The 22511-nt window shown below is 54.2% G+C and overlaps 1 protein-coding gene across 1 annotated transcript in view; it reads left to right on the top strand.

Moving 5' to 3' along the window:
- Positions 1 to 22511, top strand: part of RUNX1 (RUNX family transcription factor 1) — a 274788-nt gene that overhangs the window by 215452 nt on the left and 36825 nt on the right. Inside the window, exon 6 of the mRNA XM_055127814.1 lies at positions 13670 to 13861. Within this exon, the coding sequence (XP_054983789.1) occupies positions 13670 to 13861 (192 nt within the window). The remainder of the gene's footprint in view (positions 1 to 13669; positions 13862 to 22511) is intronic.

The raw sequence follows: 22511 nt of genomic DNA, 5'->3' as shown, positions 1-22511 counted from the left end.
CAGATTGCAGCTGCTGCTGCTGGGGGGGGGGCCGCGTGGGGAGGGGGCACGGGCCATCTCTCCAGGCAGGCACCCACCCGGGGCGGGCTCTGGTCTGTCCGGTCCATCCGTGGACACGCACCGAGGGAGCCGGTTCCGAGAAATGTGCTCGAGTGCTTGCGTGATTCAGCCGGTCTCAAAATAAATAGGGAGCCGAGAGCCGTGCAGGGAGAAAGCTGGAAAACACTGAAATCTGAGTCTCTGGGCTGGGCTGGGGATGTTTGCAGGAAAGAATCCTGGGCCCTGGGCGAGGCGGGCTGGCCTGGTTCTGGGCACTGCGGCTCAGCTGTCCGGGTCCGGCGCCCGCCGGGGCAGCAGAGGCAGAGGGAGAGAGTGTGGGAACATTTCCACCTCCCAGCAGCTGCGAAAGGCCAGGGATTCTTTTTTGTTTTGTTTTGTTTTGTTTTGGCGTTTTGGGTCACACCCGGCGATGCACAGGGGTGGCTCCTGGCTCTGCACTCAGGAATTACTCCTGGCGGCGGTGCTCAGGGGAACCATATGGGATGATGCTGGGAATCGGAATCGAACCCGTGTGCGAGGCAGACGCCCTCCCCGCTGTGCAATATCGCTGCTCCAGCCCCGCAAGGCCAGATTCTGTATGTGTGTGTGTGTGTGTGTGTGTGTGTGTGTGTGTGTGTGTGTGTGTGTGTGTGTGTGTGTGTGTGTACACAGGAGCTGTGGTCTTTTCCAAGCATCTTCGGACTGGGAGAAGAAAACCCTTCCCTCCCAGCGCCCCTAAGCACCCCCCCAGGCCCTGGGCCCCCTCCTCCCAGTTCCGACCTGGGGAGCCCCCTGAGGTCCCTGGAGGTGGAAAGGGCCAGGCAGAGGAGGGGAGGCAGCAGGAGGAGGTGCGCCGGGCACAATCAAGGCCCAGCCCCTGAGTGACGGGCCCTAAATAGGGAGAATCAATCGTAGATTTCCTCTGACTTGGGCAACACTGAAAAAAAGAAGAAAAAAAATCCTTCTATCCACAAAGCGCTCGATTGTGCAGAGCAGAGTCATGGCCTCCGGGGGCAACTTCCCCCGGGGGCCGCTGACTCTCAGGCCCCGCAGAGCTGCGAGAAGAAGCTGGGCGGCCAGTCCGGGCCCCGGCCCCTCTCTCTTCACCCGGAGACTCGCGCCTCGCTCAGGGGCCGCCCTGCCCTCCCCTCCCCGCAGCGTTCCTGCCGTCCCTCCCTACCTGCCCCTATCTGCAGCATCTAGCCGCAAACAGCTCTGGCTGACCACACCACTTCCCTATTGAAAGTTAAGACTGACTCATTCCTTGTTGCCAACCTGCAGCCAAAGAAAACAAGGCAGAGAATAACCGGCTTGTATTGGCGTTGGGAGAGCGCTCAGGGGCTCGGCTCTGCAAACCCATGCAGTAGCGTTACTATAGCTCCCTGCCGAGCTGCGAGCTGCCGAGACAATGAAGGAGGAGGCAGGGAGAGAGACAGGGAGAGGGAGAGAGAGGGAGAGGGAGAGGGAGAGGCAGGGAGAGAGGGAGAGAGACAGAGAGAGGGAGAGAGAGAGGCAGAGAGAGAGAGAGAGGAGAGGGAGGGAGAGAGATGGGGAGAGAGAAAGAAGGGGAGAGAGTGAGAGGGAGAGAGAGGGAAGAGAGGGGGAGAGGGAGAGGGAGGGGAGAGATGGAGACAGCGAGAAAGAGGGGAGAGAGAGAGAGGGGGAGAGAGGGAGAAATATGGGGAGAGAGAAAGAAGGGGAGAGAGTGAGAGGGAGAGAGATGGAGAGAAGGAGAGAGAGAGGGGGAGAGAGAGGGAAAGAGAGAGGGAGGGGGAGAGAGGGAGACAGGGAGAAAGAGAGGGAGAGAGAGAGGGAGAGAGAGGGGGAGGGAGGGAGAGAGATGGGGAGAGAGAAAGAAGGGGAGAGAGAGGGGGAGAGAGAGGAAGGGAGAGGGAGGAGGAGAGGGAGACTGGGAGAAAGAGAGGGAGAGAGAGAGGGGGAGAGAGGGAGAGAGAGATGGGGAGAGAGAAATAAGGGGAGAGAGAGTGAGAGGGAGATAGATGGAGAGAGATGGAGAGAGGGAGGAGGGGAGAAAGAGGGAGAGGCAGAAGGAGGGGGAGAGAGGGAGACAGGGAGAAAGAGAGGGAGAGAGAGAGGGAGAGAGAGGGGGAGAGAGGGAGAGAGATGGGGAGAAAGAAGGGGAGATAGATGGAGAGAGGGGAGAGAGGGAGGAGGGGAGAAAGAGGGAGAGTGAGACAGGGAGAAAGAGAGGGAGAGAGGTTGAGAGAGAGGGAGAGAGAGGGAGAGAGAGGGGGAGAGAGAGGGAGACAGAGGCAGAGGCAGAGAGAAAGGTGAGGGAGAGAGAAACAAACAGGGAAGCAATGCATTGCCTCCCGCCCCCTCCACCCATACGGTGGGGCTGGGCAAGGGTGGGCAATCCAGCGTGAGGCTCGGGCTGAGCCGTGGGCACAGAGAGGGCCTGTGTGGAGTCACCGGGAGAGACATCCAAAACAGCCCATGAAAAAGGCGGGGTTCCAGTGCATTCCTAGTTGGGGGGGGGGGGGGCTGGCTGCGGTGCCCGGAGCCTGCCCTGCTGGCCAGCCGGGGGCACAGGGACAGGGAAGGGGTGACCCTTCTCCCCCGCCCTGGGGGAGAGGATGCTCACGGGAGGATGTACACAGGGTCTGCTCTGAACGTGCTCTTCTTCCGGTCTGGCTGGGGGGAGGCGGGGGAGGGGGGGGAGGGGGCAGGCGGAGGGGGTCTCCTCTGCTTGGGAATAAACAGGTCAACCCCCCAAGCCCCAGCAGCAGTGCCTCGCTGGTGGGGAGGCGGCACAGAGCCCGGGGTGGGGGGCGGGGGCAAGGCCTCCCCATAAGATCTGCTCTGTGGGGAGATGGTTCCGGCCGGGCTTCAAAGTTGTGCACCCCAGAATCTGATCCCAGGCCTCGCGTGGTCCGGGCAGCGGGCAGGGTGAAGGCCCACTGGGTCCGCGCACAGAACCACCAGGCGGAGGGGGCTGAGTGTCACCTGAGCCCAGCTTGGGAGTCAGAAAATGAAAAGTCAGGGGAGGGAGGGAGGCCATCAGCCTCCTGGGGAGCCGCAGGGGGAGGGCGGAGTCACTCCCTGACTTCCTGCTCCCCCAGGGCCTCTGGTGGCACCTCCAGCTCCTGCCGCCCTGGGGACTGGCCCAGACCCTGGGCACTGGTATGTAGGGAGAGGAATGAGGGGGGGTCTGGTGAGTCAGATGCCCCCCTCTCCCCCTTCAGTTGGGAGCGACCCCAGAACCAGGGGCTGGGCACTCAGGAAGGGCATTTCCGGTTCCTTTCTAGTGTGTGCACCCTGCTGGCTGCAGGGCAGAGTAAGTCTCCTCAGGAAAGGAAGCTGCCCCCTCCCTCCCTCCCTCCCTCCATCCCTGTCCCTTCCTTCCTTCCCTCCCTCGCTCCTTCCTTCCTTCCTTCCCTCCCTCGCTCCTTCCTTCCTTCCTTCCTTCCTTCCTTCCTTCCTTCCTTCCTTCCTTCCTTCCTTCTTTTCTTCCTTCCTTCCTTCCTTCCTTTCTTCCTTCCTTCCTTCCTTTCTTCCTTCCTTCCTTCCTTCCTTCCTTTCTTCCTTCCTTCCTTCCTTCCTTCCTTCCTTCCTTCCTTCCTTCTTTTCTTCCTTCCATCCTTCCCCCTCCCTCCCCTCCCTCCCCTCCCTCCCTTCTTCCTTCTTTCCCTCCTTCCTTCCTTTCTTCCTTTCCTCCCTCCCTCCCTGTTCCTTTCTTCCTTCCCTCCCTTGTTCCTTCCTTCCTTCCTTCCTTCCTTCCTTCCTTCCTTCCTTCCTTCCTTCCTTCCTTCCTTCCTTCCTTCCTTCCTTCCTTCCTTCCTCCACTCAGTATTTATCAGGATATCACCCAACCGTGGAAGCACACTCAGTGGCTTACCCCCACCCCGTGTCCCATGGACACATTCTGTCCACCAGCTTGAAGGGGTGGGGTAGGGACCCTGTAAAGCCGTGGGAGGACCTGGGTGGGGAGCAGGAGCACCCAGACCACGCTATGAAGTGGATAGACTGGACCGTGGGAATGATCTTTCCTGAGTTCCCGCCTGGGCCTACCTCTGCCCAGGTCTCCCCGGCCCCGAACCCCAGGCCAGCTCCAGCAGGCATCCGGGCAGCATCTCCTGAGCCCGTCCCTGTGGGCACCCCCTTCCCCCGCCCCCATCCATTGCTTCGCCCCAGCCCCCAGCCACAAGTCTCCTTCCTTCTCTCGTGTTCTGTGAAGCTCTTCACTGCATTGGCCTTGGTCGGGGAGGATGCGTAGGTCTCCCGGGTCTGCTTGGTGACGTGACATCTGCATGTGTCACGTGATCACTCCCGCTGCCCCGCAGCTGCACTGACCCCCGCTGGCCTCACCAAGTCCCTGTGCTTCAGAACTGTCCCCAAGGCAGGGGCTACTCCATAGGAGGGTGAGAGCAGTTCCCATGCTGGGGGCAGCTTTGAACTTCCTCGAGGGATCCCCCTACCTCACCTCGCTTCTCCGGGGAAGACTGATGCCCTGCACTTAAAGTCCAGCAGGGGAGACACATCTTGAACTTGGGAGCTGTCCCTTGTCCTGCCCCTCCCAGGGCTCCCACTGTCAGGAGCTCCAGAAAGCAAGCACTATCCTCCTCTCCCCCCCTCCACCCGCCCCATCACAGTCGCCCACTTTCACGCCAGACCAGACGGGAGCTGGAGAAACCAATGGGATGGTACAGGGCTTCAGGATGACTGTTGGGGGGCGGGGCTGGTGCCCAGGAGCCTGGAGAGTGAGCTCCAGCCCCCCGCTCCACCACTGTGAGCTTGGACTCCAGAACTCTGCTTCGTGCGTCATTTCGGCCTTGTGAAATTGGGGTACTGTTTGGAATGGGGGTGCAGGAGCTAGCAGGTCAGGCGCGGTCCTTTGGCCTGAGGACTCTTTGCTGCTGCCTTTTGACACAGCTTTGCTTTCTGTGACCTTTCTTCCGGCTCATCTAGAGCAGAGAGGGCTGAGCCCAGCTCTGAGGTCAAGTGTGGGATGTGGGATGTGGGTGGTGTGTCTGGTGTGTGGGCATGCATGCTTCGTGTGCGGTGTGTGCGGTGTATGTGTGGTGTGTGGTGTGCTCAGGGTGTGTGGTATGTGAGTGATGTGTATGGTGTGTGTGTGTGTGTGTGCATGGTTTGTATGCGGTATATGCGATGCATGCGTGGTGTGTGGTGTGCTCAGGGTGTGCGGTAAGTGCGTGATGTGTGGTGTGTGTGGTTGCATGCAGGGCATGTAGGATACGTCAGGTGTATGTGGTGTGTGTACTGTGAGGTGTGTGCACATGGTCTGTGTGCTGTGTGCGTGCTGAGTTTCTGGTGTGTGGCTTGGGCGTGGTATCAGTGGCGTGTGAGGTGTGTATATGTGTGTGTGTGTGTGTGTTTGCGGTGTGGCGTGCATGTGGTTCGTCTCTATGTGCTGGGGCGTGTGTGGTACACGTGGTCATCGGCCCTATGGGAGAAACCAGTGCCAAAGGGCTGGCTCGAGATGGCGTGTCAAGTTGAAAGAGGGTGCTCAGGGATTCCTCCGGAGATGATAGCGTGTCCCCAGAGACTTGAGGGATGAGAGGGCTGTCCAGGGACATCCAAGGAAAGGGAATATTGAACTGCAGGCAAACAGGAACAGCAAAAGCCCAGAGACAGCCAGGCAGGAGAACAGGTGTTCCTCCCTTCTGGTTTCAACTCACGGGCCACCCCCTGATAAGGTGCGAATGCTGGGCCTCCCCCTCTCCCCACCCCCCTTCCTACCCTTGGAGGGCCAGCCGGAGAGGACCATGGTTTGGGGGAAAGCCAGGCCAGGGGCAAGCACCCTGCCCCCTGAGTCTCGGTACCACCAGCTCTACTGTTACCCTCTGCAAGAGAACGAAAGCTTTGCCAAGCGCAGGTACCGCAGCCCTCGGTGAGTCCGGACCTTGTCTCTCGGCTTCCCTAAGGGGCACGTGGAGCAGATTCCCCCCACTGACGTCTGCTGATTGACCCACCTGTCGGGAGTGGGGGCATGAGTGTGGAGTGCCCGCGGCAGGCACTGGGCTGAAGGGGTGTCGCTGTTAATACAGGTCTGGCGGTGGACATGCCATTGGTTTTCACTTTCTTTTGCCCCTGATAGGAGAGTTGAGCCAGGCACCAGTAAAGTCTCATTGTCTCCATAAGATAATGAGCGCCACAAGATTCCGTATCGAGGTTGGACTTTCTTCCCAGCCCCCCGAATTTAGTGAGTCACTCCCCTGATGAGTGAGGCCCTGAGGGATCGACGGGTGGTCCCAGTGAGTCAGAGAGCAGGAAGATTCAAAAAGAACATGCAAGTGACTGATAATTCACTACCCGAAAGGCCGGTGATGGGTGGGCAAGCATCTTGCCCAGCTGCCAAGAAGGTGACCAGTACTTGGACCTGCTGGGTAGCACCCCAGATTGGAAGAGCTGGTGGGGATCATGATAGCGTCCTGGAGACAAGCTTGACAGTTGAATCTGGGACTGGTTCCTGAAGGCCAGGTATCTGTCTGAAAGAGGGCGGGTGGGGAACAGATAGAAAACGTTTGGAAGCCCTCACGTCATATCAGGTTGTTCAAGAAAGCTCGTGCTGAGAGCCGTCCAACAAGAACCCGTTGAGTCGCTAATCGCTTGCAGATGTAATTGCTGTGAAAGCTTTTAGAGCCCCCTCGGAGTAATCCATCTTAGTCCTTTAATTCCAGCCTTCCAGATAAGGAGACCAAGCGCTGAAGAGACTTGCTCTTGTCCACAGGAAAGTTGGGTAGAAAAGCAGGTTTCGGGCCGGGAGTTCTTAAGCGTTCAAATGGACACTCACACTTGTCTGGTGCCGCGTAGCTCCTGAGAGGGGGGAGGATTAGAGCAATGACATGAGCTCCCAATCCTAGGGCTGCACAGAGCTCTTAACTCTTGCATTTCTGGATGGAGCTGCAGGGCCCGGTGCAGGTAAGCCTTTCCCGCACACCCCCCAGAGTCCTTCCTGAGCGGGTCTGCCTCTGGGTGAGAATTGTGGGTTCACCTGAGGCCTCAGTTTGGTTTTGGGGACCACAGCTCAGTTCAGCGATGAAAGAGTGAAAGTCACGCACTCCTTACCTGCCATAGAGCAGGGGGATTTCCAACTATATATATTGAAAAATTTTTTACTAGTAATAATTTTTTAAAAAACACCAACTAGGGGCCGGAGCGGGTAGCACAGCGGGTAGGGCGTTTGCCTTGCACGTGGCCGACCTGGGTTCGATCCCTGGCATCCCATATGGTCCCCCAAGCACTGCCAGGAGTAATTCCTGAGTGCAAAGCCAGGAGTAACCACGGAGCATCGCTGGGTGTGACCCAAAAAGCAAAAACAAAAACAAACAAACAAAAAAAAACACCAACTAGTTATCACACACACACACACAGAACCCCAACCTAGTTGCCCCGGTGGACTCTGAATTCCAGTTCTACTTATGTTTAAATTCCAGCACCTTTGAAGCACGTTGAAAATGCATGCCGAAGCAAGAGGCCACCCCCCCGCCCCCGTCACCCCCATGACCCAAAATATCCACATTCCTAGTCTGTTCCCTGAAACAGCAATTTTATCCTCATCTGATCCTTCTTAGAACCCCAAATTTCCTAGCTGCACCCCCCGCCCCCAGCCCTCCTCAGCCAGAATGTCTGAGTGGCGCCCGTGACCGCACAATTCCAGGTTCGTCTCTACCCAGGTCCTGTCTGATGCAGGCACCAGGGACGGGAAAGGCAGGTGTCAGCTCATTCCAGCGCTTAGATGTCACTGAGAACGACCTCGCTGTTCAGCTGGGTGTGAAGGGGGGTCCAAGAGTCAGTGTTTCTTGGTACAGACTACGATGGGAGCGTGCAGGAAGGTGGAGGGGGACATACAAGTGGACTCTCCCTGCCCCTCTTCTCCAGTTGCTGTGTGACATTATGTCAGTGATAGAACCTCTCTGAACTTCCCTTCCTGCCCATGGGATTTCCAACCAAGGCTGATTCCTCCGCCTCCTCTCCGGGCCAGCAATCTTCCACACTTGTCCTCTGCCCCTAAGCTGGAGATGTGGAGGAGATCGGGGTAGGGGGTCAGGAGGAAGTTAGGCTCCCCGTGTTTTTACAGCATTGGTAACACGTGAGCATGCGTGTATATGTAGTCTAACATTTAATATAAGAATCTCTATTATGTATATTGCATATTTTACATAGGGTATCACTTCACTTGTCATCACTTATCATCCCATTGCTCATCGATTTGCTCGAGCGGGCACCAGTAACGTCTCCATTCATCCCTGTTGCTTGCTAGTGTAGCCCAATGGCGTCTACTCGCTCCAGGAACACGAAGAGCATCAAGCAGATCGTTCAGGGTCTTGATGAAGAAGTCCGACCATCTTGTAGGTGGGCGGCCACACGTTCTTTTGACATCCCGTGCTGCCCAGAGGAGCAGGCAGGTGCAGGGCTGGACTCCTTGCATTCGTCTCTGGTTCCAGGGACTGTGTCGATCTGGCCAGTACTTTCTGTATGTGAGCAGCATGTCCATGCACAAGGTGTGTGGCGTGTTTGTCAGCATGCAGATCGTTACAACATGCTACCCGCATGGCAGAGCCTGGCAAGCTACCTGTGGCATATTCGATATACCAAAAAACAGTAACGAAAACGGGCCTCACTCCCCTGACCCTGGAAGAGCCCCCAGTATGGCAGCGTTGAGGAGAACCAGCAAGGAGAGGCTGCTAAAATCTCAGGGCCGAACTAGGCTGCCAAAACAAAGAAGGACTAAATATAGGGTATATGCCTAAAATAATATCATACATATAATAATAGAGATGGTCATAGGTGTGTTGCATGGCATGTACCATGTGCAATAGTGGAAGTGTTGCCTGGCTTTCACCAGCAGGTGGGATAGATTCTTGGTTGGCAAGGTTTATTTCAACACTTGCCAGGTATGTCCAGGACGCCACTCTCATCCCTTATCATTGCTTTAAGATCTTACTGACTTTTCTGAGCCTGACCCTGGAAGTTGGACTGTTTGTCCGGGAAAAATGAACAGTTCTCTTCAGACATCAATTGCCTTTCCATGGTCATAAAGTAGTAACAAATAAGGGGGGGGGGATCCATATCTTAATATCCAAATTCGTGTCCTACATACCAGATTAATTGGCAAATATCTTTTGAAAGAGTCGCGATGTTGTTGAGATGGATCTGTGTGTACATACATGCATACACACACATACACACAGTCATAACCTAGATGTCTTTTGAGCATTAACATTTTGCATAGATTTTTCTCAGCTGTCCGTAATGGCAGTGCTGTGACATAACTTCTTTATTTTCTTGCTGAGGCGTTATGAGGTAACGCCATATCGGAAACATAGACCAAGGTACTTAAGTCTGGAAAACCATGATCTCTAGCTGGACATCTCAAAAATAAAGTCTGGTTTCTTTGGGAGGGGGTGTGAGGGTGTGAGGTGGGTTGACAGAAGGTGCTTGGTGTACTTCAGTGAGTTACAGCCTCAGACCCACACTGGTGTCCTGGAAAAGGCAGTTCAGTCCTAGATGACTGGGCCTCCGTCTTCGGCCCAATTTCCTAATAGAACGCACAGAACACGTCATCCTTCAAGGGAGCCCCATGCACAGCCATCCAGCAAACCTCAGACTGCATGTCCTTAGAATAAAATCAACTGTGTGGCGCAGCCAGATTTATTTTGATTCCTTTTTCTCCTTGAACTTTTGGTGACTGTACATACTGATGAAGTTCTACTGGAGTCCTTTTTGGAAAAAAAAAAAAGAATCATGAACATGGTCCTAGAGAAACATAATTTCGGATCCCTTTCATCTCTGTTTAAGATCCATTGAGATGTCTGGCAGTGGCCACTATTTTAAGCACTTCCCTGTCAACTGTCACTCTGGCTTCCCAAGCCCATGCCAGGCTATGGGGGAGTCTCAGTTGAGACCACCAGAAAGTGGGCGCCAGAGTTGACGTCCCCGTTGCCCTCTGAGGCTCAGTCGTCAGAAAGAAAGAAGAAAAGCGAGTTTCCCTGTGGACATTTCCCATACTCCCGTATTTACAATTCCAAGGGCAAATTGACATTCTAATTGCACACAGACACAGGAAATGAGACAGAGAGCCTTCTCCACCCAGGCTGGAAGGTTTTCTATCGGAAGCTTCTATATTTCACACAGAACCCTGCTCTTTGGCACATAAAATCTGATGGTTTCAGAAAAAAAAAGAAGAATTGGGTGTTCTTCTGATTCAGCTTCTAAATGCATCCAAGCCACACCTTTCAAATGATAAAGCTTTTGATTTCCCTGTGGCACTGGGGTCGCACCTCTGGGGCACAGAGGAAGGGGTTCGCAATTTCCTGCCAAGGCAGTAAGGTTATGACTCCCAGGAAGCGAATGTAGGGAGGGAAGGAATGCCACCCCCCTCAGCACCCCCTAACACCTCCGGCACTCAGCCCCGAGACTCCTCTGGCTTAGGAAATCGCTCAGAGTGGAGAATTGTTTTCTCAGAGAGTTATGCCTGAACATTCCTGCGAAAGTAGACAGTCATCAGCTAATCTCTGTAAATGACTACGATTTTGGCAGGTGTCAGCTGGTCCAGAGATCACTCACACGTTAAAACTTTGTTTTTTAAGGATGGGACAATGAGAAGGGACTCATAAAAAATAAGTTTCTTTAAGTCACGTCTCTTCATACCTGGCCACCAAGGAGCCTTCGCTCAAATGATTTGTTCCTGTTTGGTTTCTTGAGGGCGTAAGGCCCTCACTTGTGGTATCGTAGCTGAGAACAGGGACTGTGAAGAAGCTGCCCCCCCTTTTTTTTTAATTTTTAGGGGGATCCCACATGATGGTGTTCAGGGCCTTCTCCTGGCTCTGTGCTCAGGAATCTCTCTTGCAGTGCTCAAGGGTTGAATTGTGGTGCCGGGAATCGAACCAGACTTGGCCACATACAAGACAAAATGCCTTAGGGAGTTGGAGCGGTAGCACAGCAGGTAGGGCGTTTGCCTTGCACGCGGCCAACCCGGGTTCAATTCCCAGCATCCCATACGGTCGCCTGAGCACCGCCAGGAGTAATTCCTGAGTGCAGAGCCAGGAGTAACCCCTGTGCATTGCCGGGTGTGACCCAAAAAACAAAAATAATAATAATAATAAAGAGCCTTAACCACTGTGCTCTCTCTCTGGTCCAGGGGAGAAATTTCTTTAGGGGCCGGCCTTCGCCTCCCCCAAATCAGAGGCTGCCTTGTGCCCAGAAGGATCTCAGGAACCTCTTTGCCCACACGGCCCACACTCTAAGAAGACAGTGCTCTTCACAACTGCCTCTGTGTGCCCCAGAAAAAGCTCTGTAAAATGGGCGCAGAATTTGCTAGAAGCTTCTGTCTCAGGCTTTTGCCGCATTCCTCCTGAGGCCCTAGAACTCTCCAGAGTCCTCGCCTTCTTCCCTCCTTGAACCCGATAGCCCGTGTTCGAGTCAGGATAATGCCGGGGATGGCCTGTGAGAGGCAATCGTTGGGTTTTTCCGAGAGAGAACCCCAGCTCTTTCAGTCAGATCCTGAGGAAACGGAGCCTGGGTTCTTAAAAGCCGAAGAGGGAGGAGTCCAGGAGAGCTCTGTCCAGAGACACTGAGTTGACTCCCCTGAATGACAGAAATAGAATGTTCTAGAAAAAGCCGTTTTCGTACTTCAGAGGGAAAGGATGACAGGGGTTGTTCCGGGACCTGGCCCTATGGCCTTTCGCCCACAAGGCCGGGAGCTTAAAATACTCCGCCGGTAAGAGGCCTCTCACATGGGAGCCGGCCTGTGTGACTCAGGCTGTTTGTGTCAGGCCGAGTGTTGTGGGCTGCAGGGCTGAATCAGAGTCCAGATTTGCCTTTGGTGACACATGAAAAGAGGGAGCGTTGCATTTGAACTACACAAATATTATGCTTAAGTATTTTTCCTCCTCCTGGAGCCAAGCAGGTCTTGTTCGTGATAAAAATCGCTGCAGTATAGTGGGTCCTTTTTCTCGGGCTGCAATCTGAGACAGGGGCAGCCCGTGCCAAGGGAGAACCGGCTGGCCACAGAGATTTGGAGCCGTCCTACACGTTATAAAATTTAATTTCATAATTGTAGCGATTGGGAGCGGGGCCTGACTCGTCCTTCTGCCCTGCCCTGAGCCGGGCTGGGTGTGAGGGGGGTTGGTAGGGGGAGGGGGTCCTCTCTCTATGGGGGGAGGGAGTCCTCTCTCTACGGGAGCCGGGTGCAGGGGGGGGCGGGGGTGTCCGGCGTTTGCAACAGACCTGGGGCATGGCAAAGGAGGCGGCTTTTCCGATTTCGAGACCCTGTGAGCACGGGGGTAGCAGGGTGGCTGTGGAATCCTCCATTTGAACCTGAGCCGTGAAGGTTTTTTTTTTTTTTCTGTGATTCTGGGTGAGGTGGGGGGAAGAGGGGGTGAAGGTGGGGGGGTCCATGGGTCCATCAACCCTGTTTGACAGGCCCGTCTCCAGTTGATAGCCTTTGGGGGGGGGGGTGGTGAAGGGGCTCTCCCAAGCTATGCTCAAGGCACCCAGGGGCCACTCCTGCAGATTTGTGCGCCATCCCAGCAACGGTTACTTGGAGCTCCAGAGGCTATGAGCAGCTCTGGCCTGAAAGTGCCTTAGGGCGGGGCGAGGGGGCACCCAGATCACTTGGCCACCACGGGGGCCTTCGGGACCACACCCAGCAGAGTCCAGTGGCCTTCGGGGCTGCCCCTAGCAATACTCAGGGATACCCTATAGTGCCAGGGATTGAACCCTGGGCCAACTGTGTGCAGGGCCCCTGCAGGGGCCCCGGTACCCGCTTCCTGGCCCTCTGTGTGGTGCTGACTTTGAGGAGGCAGAACCCTCCCGATACCTCACCCCCAGGGGGGGCCTCCGGCCCCACCTTGGATCTCAGCGTCTCAGGGAAAGTGTTTCCAGTCTGGGCGCCCCTCCGAGAGGCTCCAGTGGGCCGGGCCTGCTGGGAACGTGCATCTGGACCAGGTCCACTGCTCCTTCCGGTCAATTCCTCCTTTGGGGGGTGCACGCAGGAGTGGCGGGAGGAAGAGGGCTCCTGAAAACACTGGGGGGTGCTGGGCTGCGCAGGCCCCGCCTTTCTACAGGGGCGCCCCACCCTCCCAGGGGCGCTGTGGGTTTGCAGCCACGCCCCGCTTCCTGCGGGAAGGAGACCGCTACTCTGCGGGGCCCCGGCCCACTTTGCTGCGGCTGGGGTGGCCGGTTGGCAGCCTGGGTGCCACGGCGGGGGCGGGGCCCCTTCCCTGCTGCCATCCGCGAACCCACAGCCAGTGGCCGGGTGCCAGCCGTTAATGTGCTTTCTGCCCCACCCCCACCTCCTGGCATGCCCGCTGCACTCTGCCCAGTGGTGATGGGTGCAGAGAGCCAGGTAGGGGTGGGTGGGGGCGGGAGGCAAGGCTCACGCTGGGGGGGATGCGCACCCTAGGCCAGCATCCCAGTTTGCAGTGGGGACTCCCCCACCTCCTCCCTGCCCCGCTAGCAGCAGCACAGCAGGTCACCTGGACCCAGCGCCTACAGAAGCAGGGTGGGGGCGAGGGGGGCGGGAGGGGAAAGACAGGAGCACCCCTACTTTTTGGCCAATCCACAGTACATGTTCTGATCTCTTCCTCCTCCTCCTCCTCCTCCTCCTCCCCTGCCTCTCCCCCTCCCCCCACCCCCCCACTAGGACATCGGCAGAAACTAGATGATCAGACCAAGCCTGGGAGCTTGTCCTTTTCCGAGCGGCTCAGTGAACTGGAACAGCTGCGGCGCTCGGCCATGAGGGTCAGCCCACACCACCCAGCCCCCACACCCAACCCTCGGGCCTCCTTGAACCACTCCACTGCCTTTAACCCTCAGCCTCAGAGTCAGATGCAGGGTAAGTACCAGAGCCCGCTGCCTTCACACCTCACCAGGGTGCAGTTCCCCCGCCCCACCTCCTGCACCTCACCAGGGTGCAGTTCCCCCCCCCCAGCCCACCCCCGCCCTGCATGGTTCTGGCTTCACCTCCCTGCTCCTGCTGCCAGGGGGTGGGGGTAACGGGCCGGCTGGGCTGGGTGCTTTCAGAACTGTGCTCTTGGGCCTGCCCCAGACCAATGGTGTCCGCTCAGCCTGGCACAGATGCCCCCCGCCCCCCGGCCCCCCCACCCCATACTAGAGGTCTAGAGGAAATCTGGAGAGCTGTGGAGAGAAAGGGTCTGGGCTTGGGGGAAGCGTTGGCTTGGGCTCTGCTTGTTATGGTAGAACACATGCATCATGCATGAACACACGTGTGCACACACACGCGAGCCGCCTCCACCTCAGAGACTTCCTAGGTAACGTAGGTTCTTCTAAAGGAATGACAGAACTCTGGGGAGACCGTGACATGAAGGGTTCGATGTGTCACCCATGAATGGGATTGACTCATTTGGCCAAGAACGCCCTGCTCTGGAGCAAGATGACACGGCAGCGGGGGGAAAAAGGAAAAACAACTAAACAAAACTGTAAAATACAAGAACCACATCAAACCCACTGGGCAAATCCAATCACAGTCCAAATTCATGCACCGGAGGAAGCAGTGTCATCCGTGATAGTTTGCTCTGCGATACCATTTCGAATCTCCATCCTTTTCTTGGGCTGTGCGGGACACACAGCTGCACAGGCCAGGGGCCCAGAGACATTCTTTCCTCGGTGCCTTGGCGCGGGAGAAAGGGCCAGAAGTGGCCAGGACTGGCCCCTGTCCCAGGAGAGGGGGTGTGAGGCCTGATGTGGGGGAGCGAGGTTCTCAGTCTGAGCCGGACAGGGCTGTGCAGGCCGTCTGCGTCCTTTGGGATTACTAGCCCATCTATATTGGTGGGTGCAAGCTCATGGGAGTGTCCTCAAGGACACACCCACTGCCCGCAGTTAGCGCTACTCGGCCTTTCCATCTCTTGGGCTCATTTTCTCTTATTCGAGCGGAAAATTCCCGGAGTATCCTCCCATAAGCCCCGACGGATGCAGCTGTTCCGTGGCCCGTCTCAGCACTGTCCTTTAGCCAGACCAGCAGAAGCCGAAAGCTGGTTTGGGGGCACCGGGCGGATTCTTTCCTTTAGAGCCTCATTTGCTGTGTCTTAGGAAAGGGGTCCACGCAATCATTGCTTTTCCTAGGTGCTCAATAATCGTGCATTCCTCTTCCAAATGTACAATTAAGATTTTTTTTTCCCAAAATGCAAATGTGGGGAGTAAGTTAAACCAGATGGCCCCTGGGGAGTGGGAGAGATTGCGTTAGGTGAAATGATATTTTTTCCTCTGAATGCAAGAAAATCCCAGAGGAGAGTCTTTGATCGTGTGCCACTTGAGTTCATGGGTGACCTCTTCAAGGTTCCGTTTGTCGCCTCCGAGGTGGGACTTCTGTGTCTGTGCTCCCTGGCATCTCTAGCCGGGGACAGTTTGGCCCATTATGGGATTTGCCCTTTTCTCCGGATGATGGAACTCTTACCACAAGGACACTCTGCTTCATAGGGGCAAGTTAACGTGGCCCCCAGAAGCGGGCACTGGTTCACACACACTTTGGGTGAGGAGTGCCCCAACGCTGACACACTCGCTTTACCAAAAAGAAAAGGGACTTGGGTGAGGTTGCGGTAGTGCTGAATTCTTGCGGTGGCAGGTTGAGGCGTTCTTCAGCTCTTTGGAAGACCGTGTGCTTAGCACGGTGTTAGGTTAACACAGAGCATCGCCCTCGTCTCTTGTTAAGCCTCTTGATTTCTGCCACCACCGAGTAACACTGACTTACTTTCAGAGCACCCGAGGGGTTTGGGGGCTGCTCTGAAAAATGTGTTAACTGTATTACTCACTTTCTTTCTGAAATGTGACTTCAAGTCTTCACTTGTAAAATGGTAGGAACAACTTTTAAAAAATAAGTGTCTGGGGTATTTTCATATAAAGCTAACTTTCTTTTTTCTTTTTTTCTTCCTACGAGAGAGAGGGAGAGGGAGAGGGAGAGAGAGAGAGAGAGAGAGAGAGAGAGAGAGAGAGAGAGAAAGAGAGAGAGAGAGAGCGCGCGCATTTTTGCCTAGTCCTGCTAGGTGTAGACCCTTTGGGTATTTTTTTGCCCCCAAAATTAGAATATTATCAGGGCTCATACTCTGACCTCTTTGAGTCAGAGCCTTCATTTTGTCCTTGACAGGTGGGAAAACAGTGATTTGGCTGGGTTAGCCATAGTGTCGCTATGATATTTAAGAAAATGCTTTCTCTAACAATTCAGTATGTGTTTATGGCTCTCTTGGAAACGGCAGCAGAGGTTGTTAGAAGAAACATCCCCCTAGGAAGCAGTTCCGGAATGGAACTCTGCGTGACAGACGTGTGAATGTGCGGAAGCACCAGCTGGGGGGTCCATGGTGGGTTTTGGTGAGTCGGGCAGATCCTTGTTGCATGGGCCTTGCTGGGGAGTAGGAAATCTCAGGGCAGAAATAACGCCCATATTTATCTGGACTCAGGTGTGCTTGAGAATGCCTCGGAATAGGTGTCTCAGGCTTTCTGCACGCATTGCCATGCCGCCCCACCGCTGTTTGTTTGTGGAGGTTTGAAGGACAAAAGGGCCGGGGTTCCTTTCCACTTCCTACTTTCCCAGCTCTGACAATGGCCTCGCAAGCCACTTTGTCATGGCTACGCGTCTCTGCAAGTCCAGGCAGCCCCACGCCCGCCTTCACACTGGAAAACGCTCTCCCCGTGGTGGGGAGGAGAAGGGACACATGCCCAGGGAAGTTTCTAGAAAGGCAAGGTGCTGTGGCAATCACACCTGCCTCTTAGGGATGTCAGCAGACAATCCACAACCCGAGCAGGTGATTCCCTGTTTTCCCTCCTTCTGGACCCAAACGCTTAGGAGCCTTCTGAACTCCCTCCCTCCAGGGAGGACAAAAGGGAGTGTGGCCTTTGGTGCAGAGAACTGTCAGGCGAGTAAAATGAGGAGGTCATTTTGGTGCTTCTTGTGCTGCTGTGAGCACAGAGATAGGAGGTTTAAGTCTTTCTCTGGACCAGTTGTGTAGCACTGCATTATTCATCCATTTGCTCAAGCGGGCACCAGTAACATCTCCATTGTGAGACTTGTTGTTACTGTTTTTGGCATATCCAATACACCACGGGGAGCTTGCCAGGCTCTGCCATGCGGGCGGGATACTCTTGGTAGCTTGCCGGGCTCTCCGAGAGGGATGGAAGAATCGAACCCGGGTCGGTTGCATACAAGGCAAACGCCCTGCCCACTGTGCTATCGCTCCAGTCCCAGTAGGAGAGATATTGACACCAGCCAGACCTTTTATGTATGTTCTTCTCTTCTTTCCACACTCATCTAGTTTCCAGACAAAGTTGATCCTCAGAGCTTAATCATCGCCCCACCATTCCAAGGCTGAAAGTGGTGATGGACCTTGACTTGAATCCAGTGCCCCTTCTCCTGGCCTCCTACTCTTAGCTTCAGAATCAAGTAGACACAAGGTTGACCACTGTCAAGGAGAATCCCAGTCTCCTGAGGGAAGATGGGACAAGCACCATTCTGGCCACCCACAGGGCTCTCCCGTGTTGAATATGTTCTGGCATCATGTGGCAGTGAATCGTTTGAGGAGCAGAGCCTCACGCTGGACCCAATCTTTGCTTCCTGTAGTAGGAAACTGATGACTTTTCTAGTGCAAGACCCTCTCTAGTAGGACCCTGGGGACCCAGTCTTCTTGGAGACAAACCCCAGCAACATGGCATACACTTTGTGCCGAGGAACCTTTCTGGGTTTTAGAATTTAGTTTGGTCAAGAGTGGCCCCGACCTCCTCTCATTATCTCCTGGTTTTTAATACTACCATTCTTGTTCCCCCACCCCCACCCCAAGGGAAAGTGATCACGTTCTGTTGTTCTAGCATGTACCTCTCCTTGAGATAGTTTCTGTTTTGTCTCTTGGTGGTTTGGGTGTTCTTATCAGCTGTCCAACTTTATCAGCTGGGCTGACAAAAGGAAAACAAATTTTCTCTTTTCCACTTTCTTGTAGGAAAAGAGATAAATCCCCTTGCCAGCCTTAGGCATAAAATATCATATTGCTTATCATCTGTTCCCGTTCCCTTCTCACTCTCTATCATCATCTCTTCTCTCTCTCTCTCTCTTTCTCCCTCTCTTTCCCACTCTGTCTCTCCTCCTCACTCTCTCTCTCTCTCCCACGTCCTTCCCTTCCCTCAATTCTAGATGCCCCCAAACAAAGTGCTCTTTGGTAATCTTGAGACCAATGGCAACACATGCCAGAAATTCTCTCTATAAATCTATACACGGTCATTTAATGGCTACACCAGCCAATTTCCAGAGTGCTGAAAGTCAGCTTCTAAGCCAGGCCACAAATAGTACCCATAAAAAAGGACTCCAAGCTCAGTGTCCTCGAGTTCAAGCTCTTTCTCAAGACATCCAACCCTTCCAAGCAAGGCAAGCACCCTGGAAGGGGAGGGAGGCAAGTGCAGCGTCATCCTCGGACACACCCCCAAAAGCTTACTCTGCACCCCTTTCCCCTTCCCTTTGTGGGGCCCCAGAAGCCGATGAGCTTCCCAGGAGAGACTGGTCACTCGCTCTGTGTGCTCTGGACATTCTGCCAGCTCTCCTCACAGTCCCCGTTCTGGGGAAGTCTGATGCTCTGACCAAAGCATTATACTGGAGACACCCCCAAACAGAGAAAGAAGGATGGGGGGGAGCGAACCAAGCCACAGATTTCTCCTTCAGTCGAAAAGCCAAAGCCCTGGCTTTGTCTTTTCTTCATTTGGGGTCTTGTGTTTGGGACCACCACCCCAAGTGGGGCTGGGGGCCACTTCCTGCCCAGGGACTGCCTGCATCTAAGGTGCTATCAGCACCCAGGGGACCAGGAACATCAAAAAAATTTTTTGAAGCATTTTTCCAGACCCATATTTTCAGGAATGTTTTGGTAAAACCCTGCGGACATCTTTTGTAATTAGAAGGAAAGAGACTTTGCTGCTGGAGTGATCTTAAAGACTGACTATTCCCTCGGTAACTCTGGGCTGGGGCGATAGCACAGCGGGTAGGGCGGTTGCCTTGCACAAGGCCAATCTGGGTTCGATTCCTCCATCCCTCTTGGAGAACCCAGCAAGCTACTGAGAGTGGAGAGTGTCTCACCTCTCTCTCTCTCTCTCTCTCTCTCTCTCTCTCTCTCTCTCTCTCTCTCTCTCTCTCTCTCTCTCTCTCTCTCTCTCTCTCTCTCTCACACACACACACACACACACACACACACACACACACCCTAAGGACAGTAGACACAAGGGCCAGGAGGAGTGGGGATTGGTCCGTGGTTGGAAGCCTGCCTCAAGAGCTGGGGGCGAGGGCAGTTGGGACAGTTGGGACAGAGAAGGGACCATTATGACAATGATGGTGGGAGGGATCACTCTGGGTGGGAGATGTGTGCGGAAAGTGGGTAAAGGACCAAACATGGTGGCTCTCAGTTTTATCTCTTTTTCGATTTGTTTCTGGGGTACACCCGGCTGTGCTCAGGCCTTACTCATGTCTCTGTAGTCAGGGATTGCTCCTGGGGGTGTCCAGCAGGGGTGTTAGGAATTGAACCTGGACTGGCCACCTGCAAGGCCAGTGACTGACCAGCCCACTGTACTATCTCTCCGACCCTGGCTCCACCTCTTCAAGCCTGGTTTCCTTCTCTGTGAAACGGGAGTGTTATCCTGCTCTCAGAGCCTAGCCCGGTGGCCCCTGATCAGGGGGGAATGAGCGACAGCTTGGCTTACACTTACTCTGAGTTGCTACTTACCCTCAACTTCAGCCAGACCCAGTGCATTCATTTCCTGAGGCCGCTGGAACAAGTCATCACGCATTTGGGGGCTTGAAGCCACAGAAATTCTTGTCCTCCTGGTTCTGGGAGCTGGAGCTCCAACTGCCCACAGAGCTTTGCTCCCTCTGCAGGCCCTGCCGAGGGTCCTTCCTGCCTCTGGAAGCTCCCAGAGCCCCTTGACTCACCCCTACGCTGGCATGGCTCCCCACTCCCCCTCCCCCCCTTCTCTAGGGTCCACCTCTTCTCTGGGGTGTCTCCTCTTCTGCCTGAGGGAGGACACTTGTCATTGAATTTCGGCCCCACGCAGGAAACCCACGGTCATCTCCTCTCAAGACTCTTCACTCAGTCATATCTGCAGCCACCCTGGTTCCCAAATGAGGTCACTTCCCAGCTCCCAGGCGCAGGAGATGGACAGGCTCTGGCGGTCACCTTCCTCTCCAGTCCTCTAAGGCCGGAAGGATGGCGAGCATGGGGCAAAGCCAGATAACCCGTTTCTGTGGGGTTTCCCATATCCAAGACCGTGGGCAGGAAGTGGGAGCTCGGGGTTAGGGTGGTAGTCCAGTGGGTAGGACGCTTGCCTGGCATGTGGCTGACTCGTGTTCGATCCTTGGCATCCCAGATGGTCCCCTGAGCGCCATCGGGAATCGGGAGTAATTCCTGAGTGCAGAGTCAGGAGTAAGCTCCTAGCACAGCCCGGTGTGGGCCTCTTCCCGCCCCCCCCCTCAAAAAGGGAGCTTCATGGCTCATGCCTCAAGGTCACCCTAATGCTTTCTGGGGGTCACCATGTCCCCTACCATTCTTGAATTTTTGATTTTTTTTGAGGGGGGGGGAGTGTTCCTTGTCCATCCCAGCAGGAAGAGGATATACATTTCCTTCTATTGAGGTAATTGGATTATAATTTTGTATAACTTCACCTCTCCACAACCTCCATTCTGTCATGAGAATCTGCAGGCTGGTTCTTCCCCCTTCCTACTCTACCCAGTAGCAAAATCGTAACAGTATTTCTCTTTCTCCCTCTGACTTACACTGCCACACACGATACCCTCCAGCTCCATGCATATTCTGGCAAATGATAAATGAGAGGGCATTGTCTTTCCTTACACCGGAGCTGTGTCCCATGTTGTGGAGTGGCCACCTCTGCCTTATCCACTCATCCGTCCTTGGGCATATAGGCTGTTTCCAGAGATATTGTGCAATGAACTTGAGGGCACACATATCTTTTGAAATAAGTGATTTCTTTTGCATAAATAGCCAGACATAGGCTTGCTGGATCATAGGGAAGTGAGGTTCTTCCTATTTTCTCGGGGACCTATCTACAAAGAGCCAGAGGACCCAATAGTATAAAGGGTCTCTGTTTAATGTCATAAAACAATGCGGACCAGGAAACAGAGGGTCTCAATGCCGTTAGCCCTCCAAAACTCATGAGGAATGGGGACTGGAGCGATAGCACAGTGGGGAGGCATTTGCCTTGCACGCGGCTGACCCGGGTTCGATTCCCAGCATCCCATATGGTCCCCCGAGCACCACCAGGGAATATTCCTGAGTGCAGAGCCAGGAGTGACCCCTGTGTATCACCGGGTGTGATCCAAAAAGAAAAAAAAAAATAACTTCATGAGAGATGATAGCAGAGCATTGGAACAGAAGGCTCACGGACACCACCACGGCCAGCTGGGACAGGCTCAAGCCCAGGGTCTCCCGGGACTGGGCAGATCACTGTTGTTTTGCAGCAGGCTGCTTAGCGTCTGTCTTCGTGGCAGTCCACTGTGGCCCCGGGCTGGTTCTGAGAGGCTGGTGATTCACTTTGCATACCTCATGATCCCCAATTTACAAATCCCCCAAAGATAGCCTTTTGGATTTGGATATTTAAAGAAGGAGCTTTGACTGTAGCCAGGCAGTCGTTGAGTGGACTAAAAGTTTGTGCCGAGAGAACAAACGCTATCTGCTGATAGAAAAACAGAGCCGGGAAAAACAAAACTCTCATTAGAAAGCTGCTCTCCGGTTCCTCATGGTCCCCTAAACTGAGTCATTGGTTTCATTCATTTGCATGATTTTTTCCTCATACTGTGGAACAGAAATACAGGCCTGCGGTAATTTAGTTATTTTAGGGCTCTTTTAAAATACAGCATGTCTGATTTAAATAATGTCGAGGAACTACAATTACTTCTGTCTTATTTCCGTCTGGCCCTCAGAACAGAAGCCCACTTTTAGGAACTGTGTACAGGGCAGGGGGGGTCCTCAGTGGCTAAAGCCAGGAGCACGTGATGTCAGGATACATTTGTATGATATTTTTCATACCTTCTTCTCAAAACCAGAGCCCCCAGGAGCTTTCTTGTTTTCTCATTATCAAACAATTGTCTTCAAAGCAGTAGAACGGGTGCAATTGTTATGGAGATTAAAGACGGGATTGCAAAACGCCTGTGAATGGAGCCTCCAGTGACAAACCCAGTTTCTTTCCATGGACTTTTCTCCCATAATCTCTTTCTGGCAGAACATTTTATGTTTTGTTACTAGAGATTCAATTACCACTTACAGTAAAGACAACAAAATGATAATTTAAAAGAGAGAGAGAGAGAGAAAGAGAGAGGTTGTGAGAGAGACAGAGAAAACTCACCCTAAAAACAAACATTAGCCAATCATGTTTATTTTCTGTTTCTTTGTGCACGTTGGAGGGCTGGTTAAAAAAAAAAAAAAAGTCATGTCTACATCTTACCCACCTGACTTTGGATTATTTTGAGTACTGAGCTATTGGAAGTCTTCACAGGG

The sequence above is a fragment of the Sorex araneus genome, chromosome 2 (assembly GCF_027595985.1).
Source record: "Sorex araneus isolate mSorAra2 chromosome 2, mSorAra2.pri, whole genome shotgun sequence".
NCBI classification, from domain to species: domain Eukaryota; kingdom Metazoa; phylum Chordata; class Mammalia; order Eulipotyphla; family Soricidae; genus Sorex; species Sorex araneus.
Note: the sequence above shows the minus strand (reverse complement) of the source record. Positions and strands in the feature narration are given on the sequence as shown.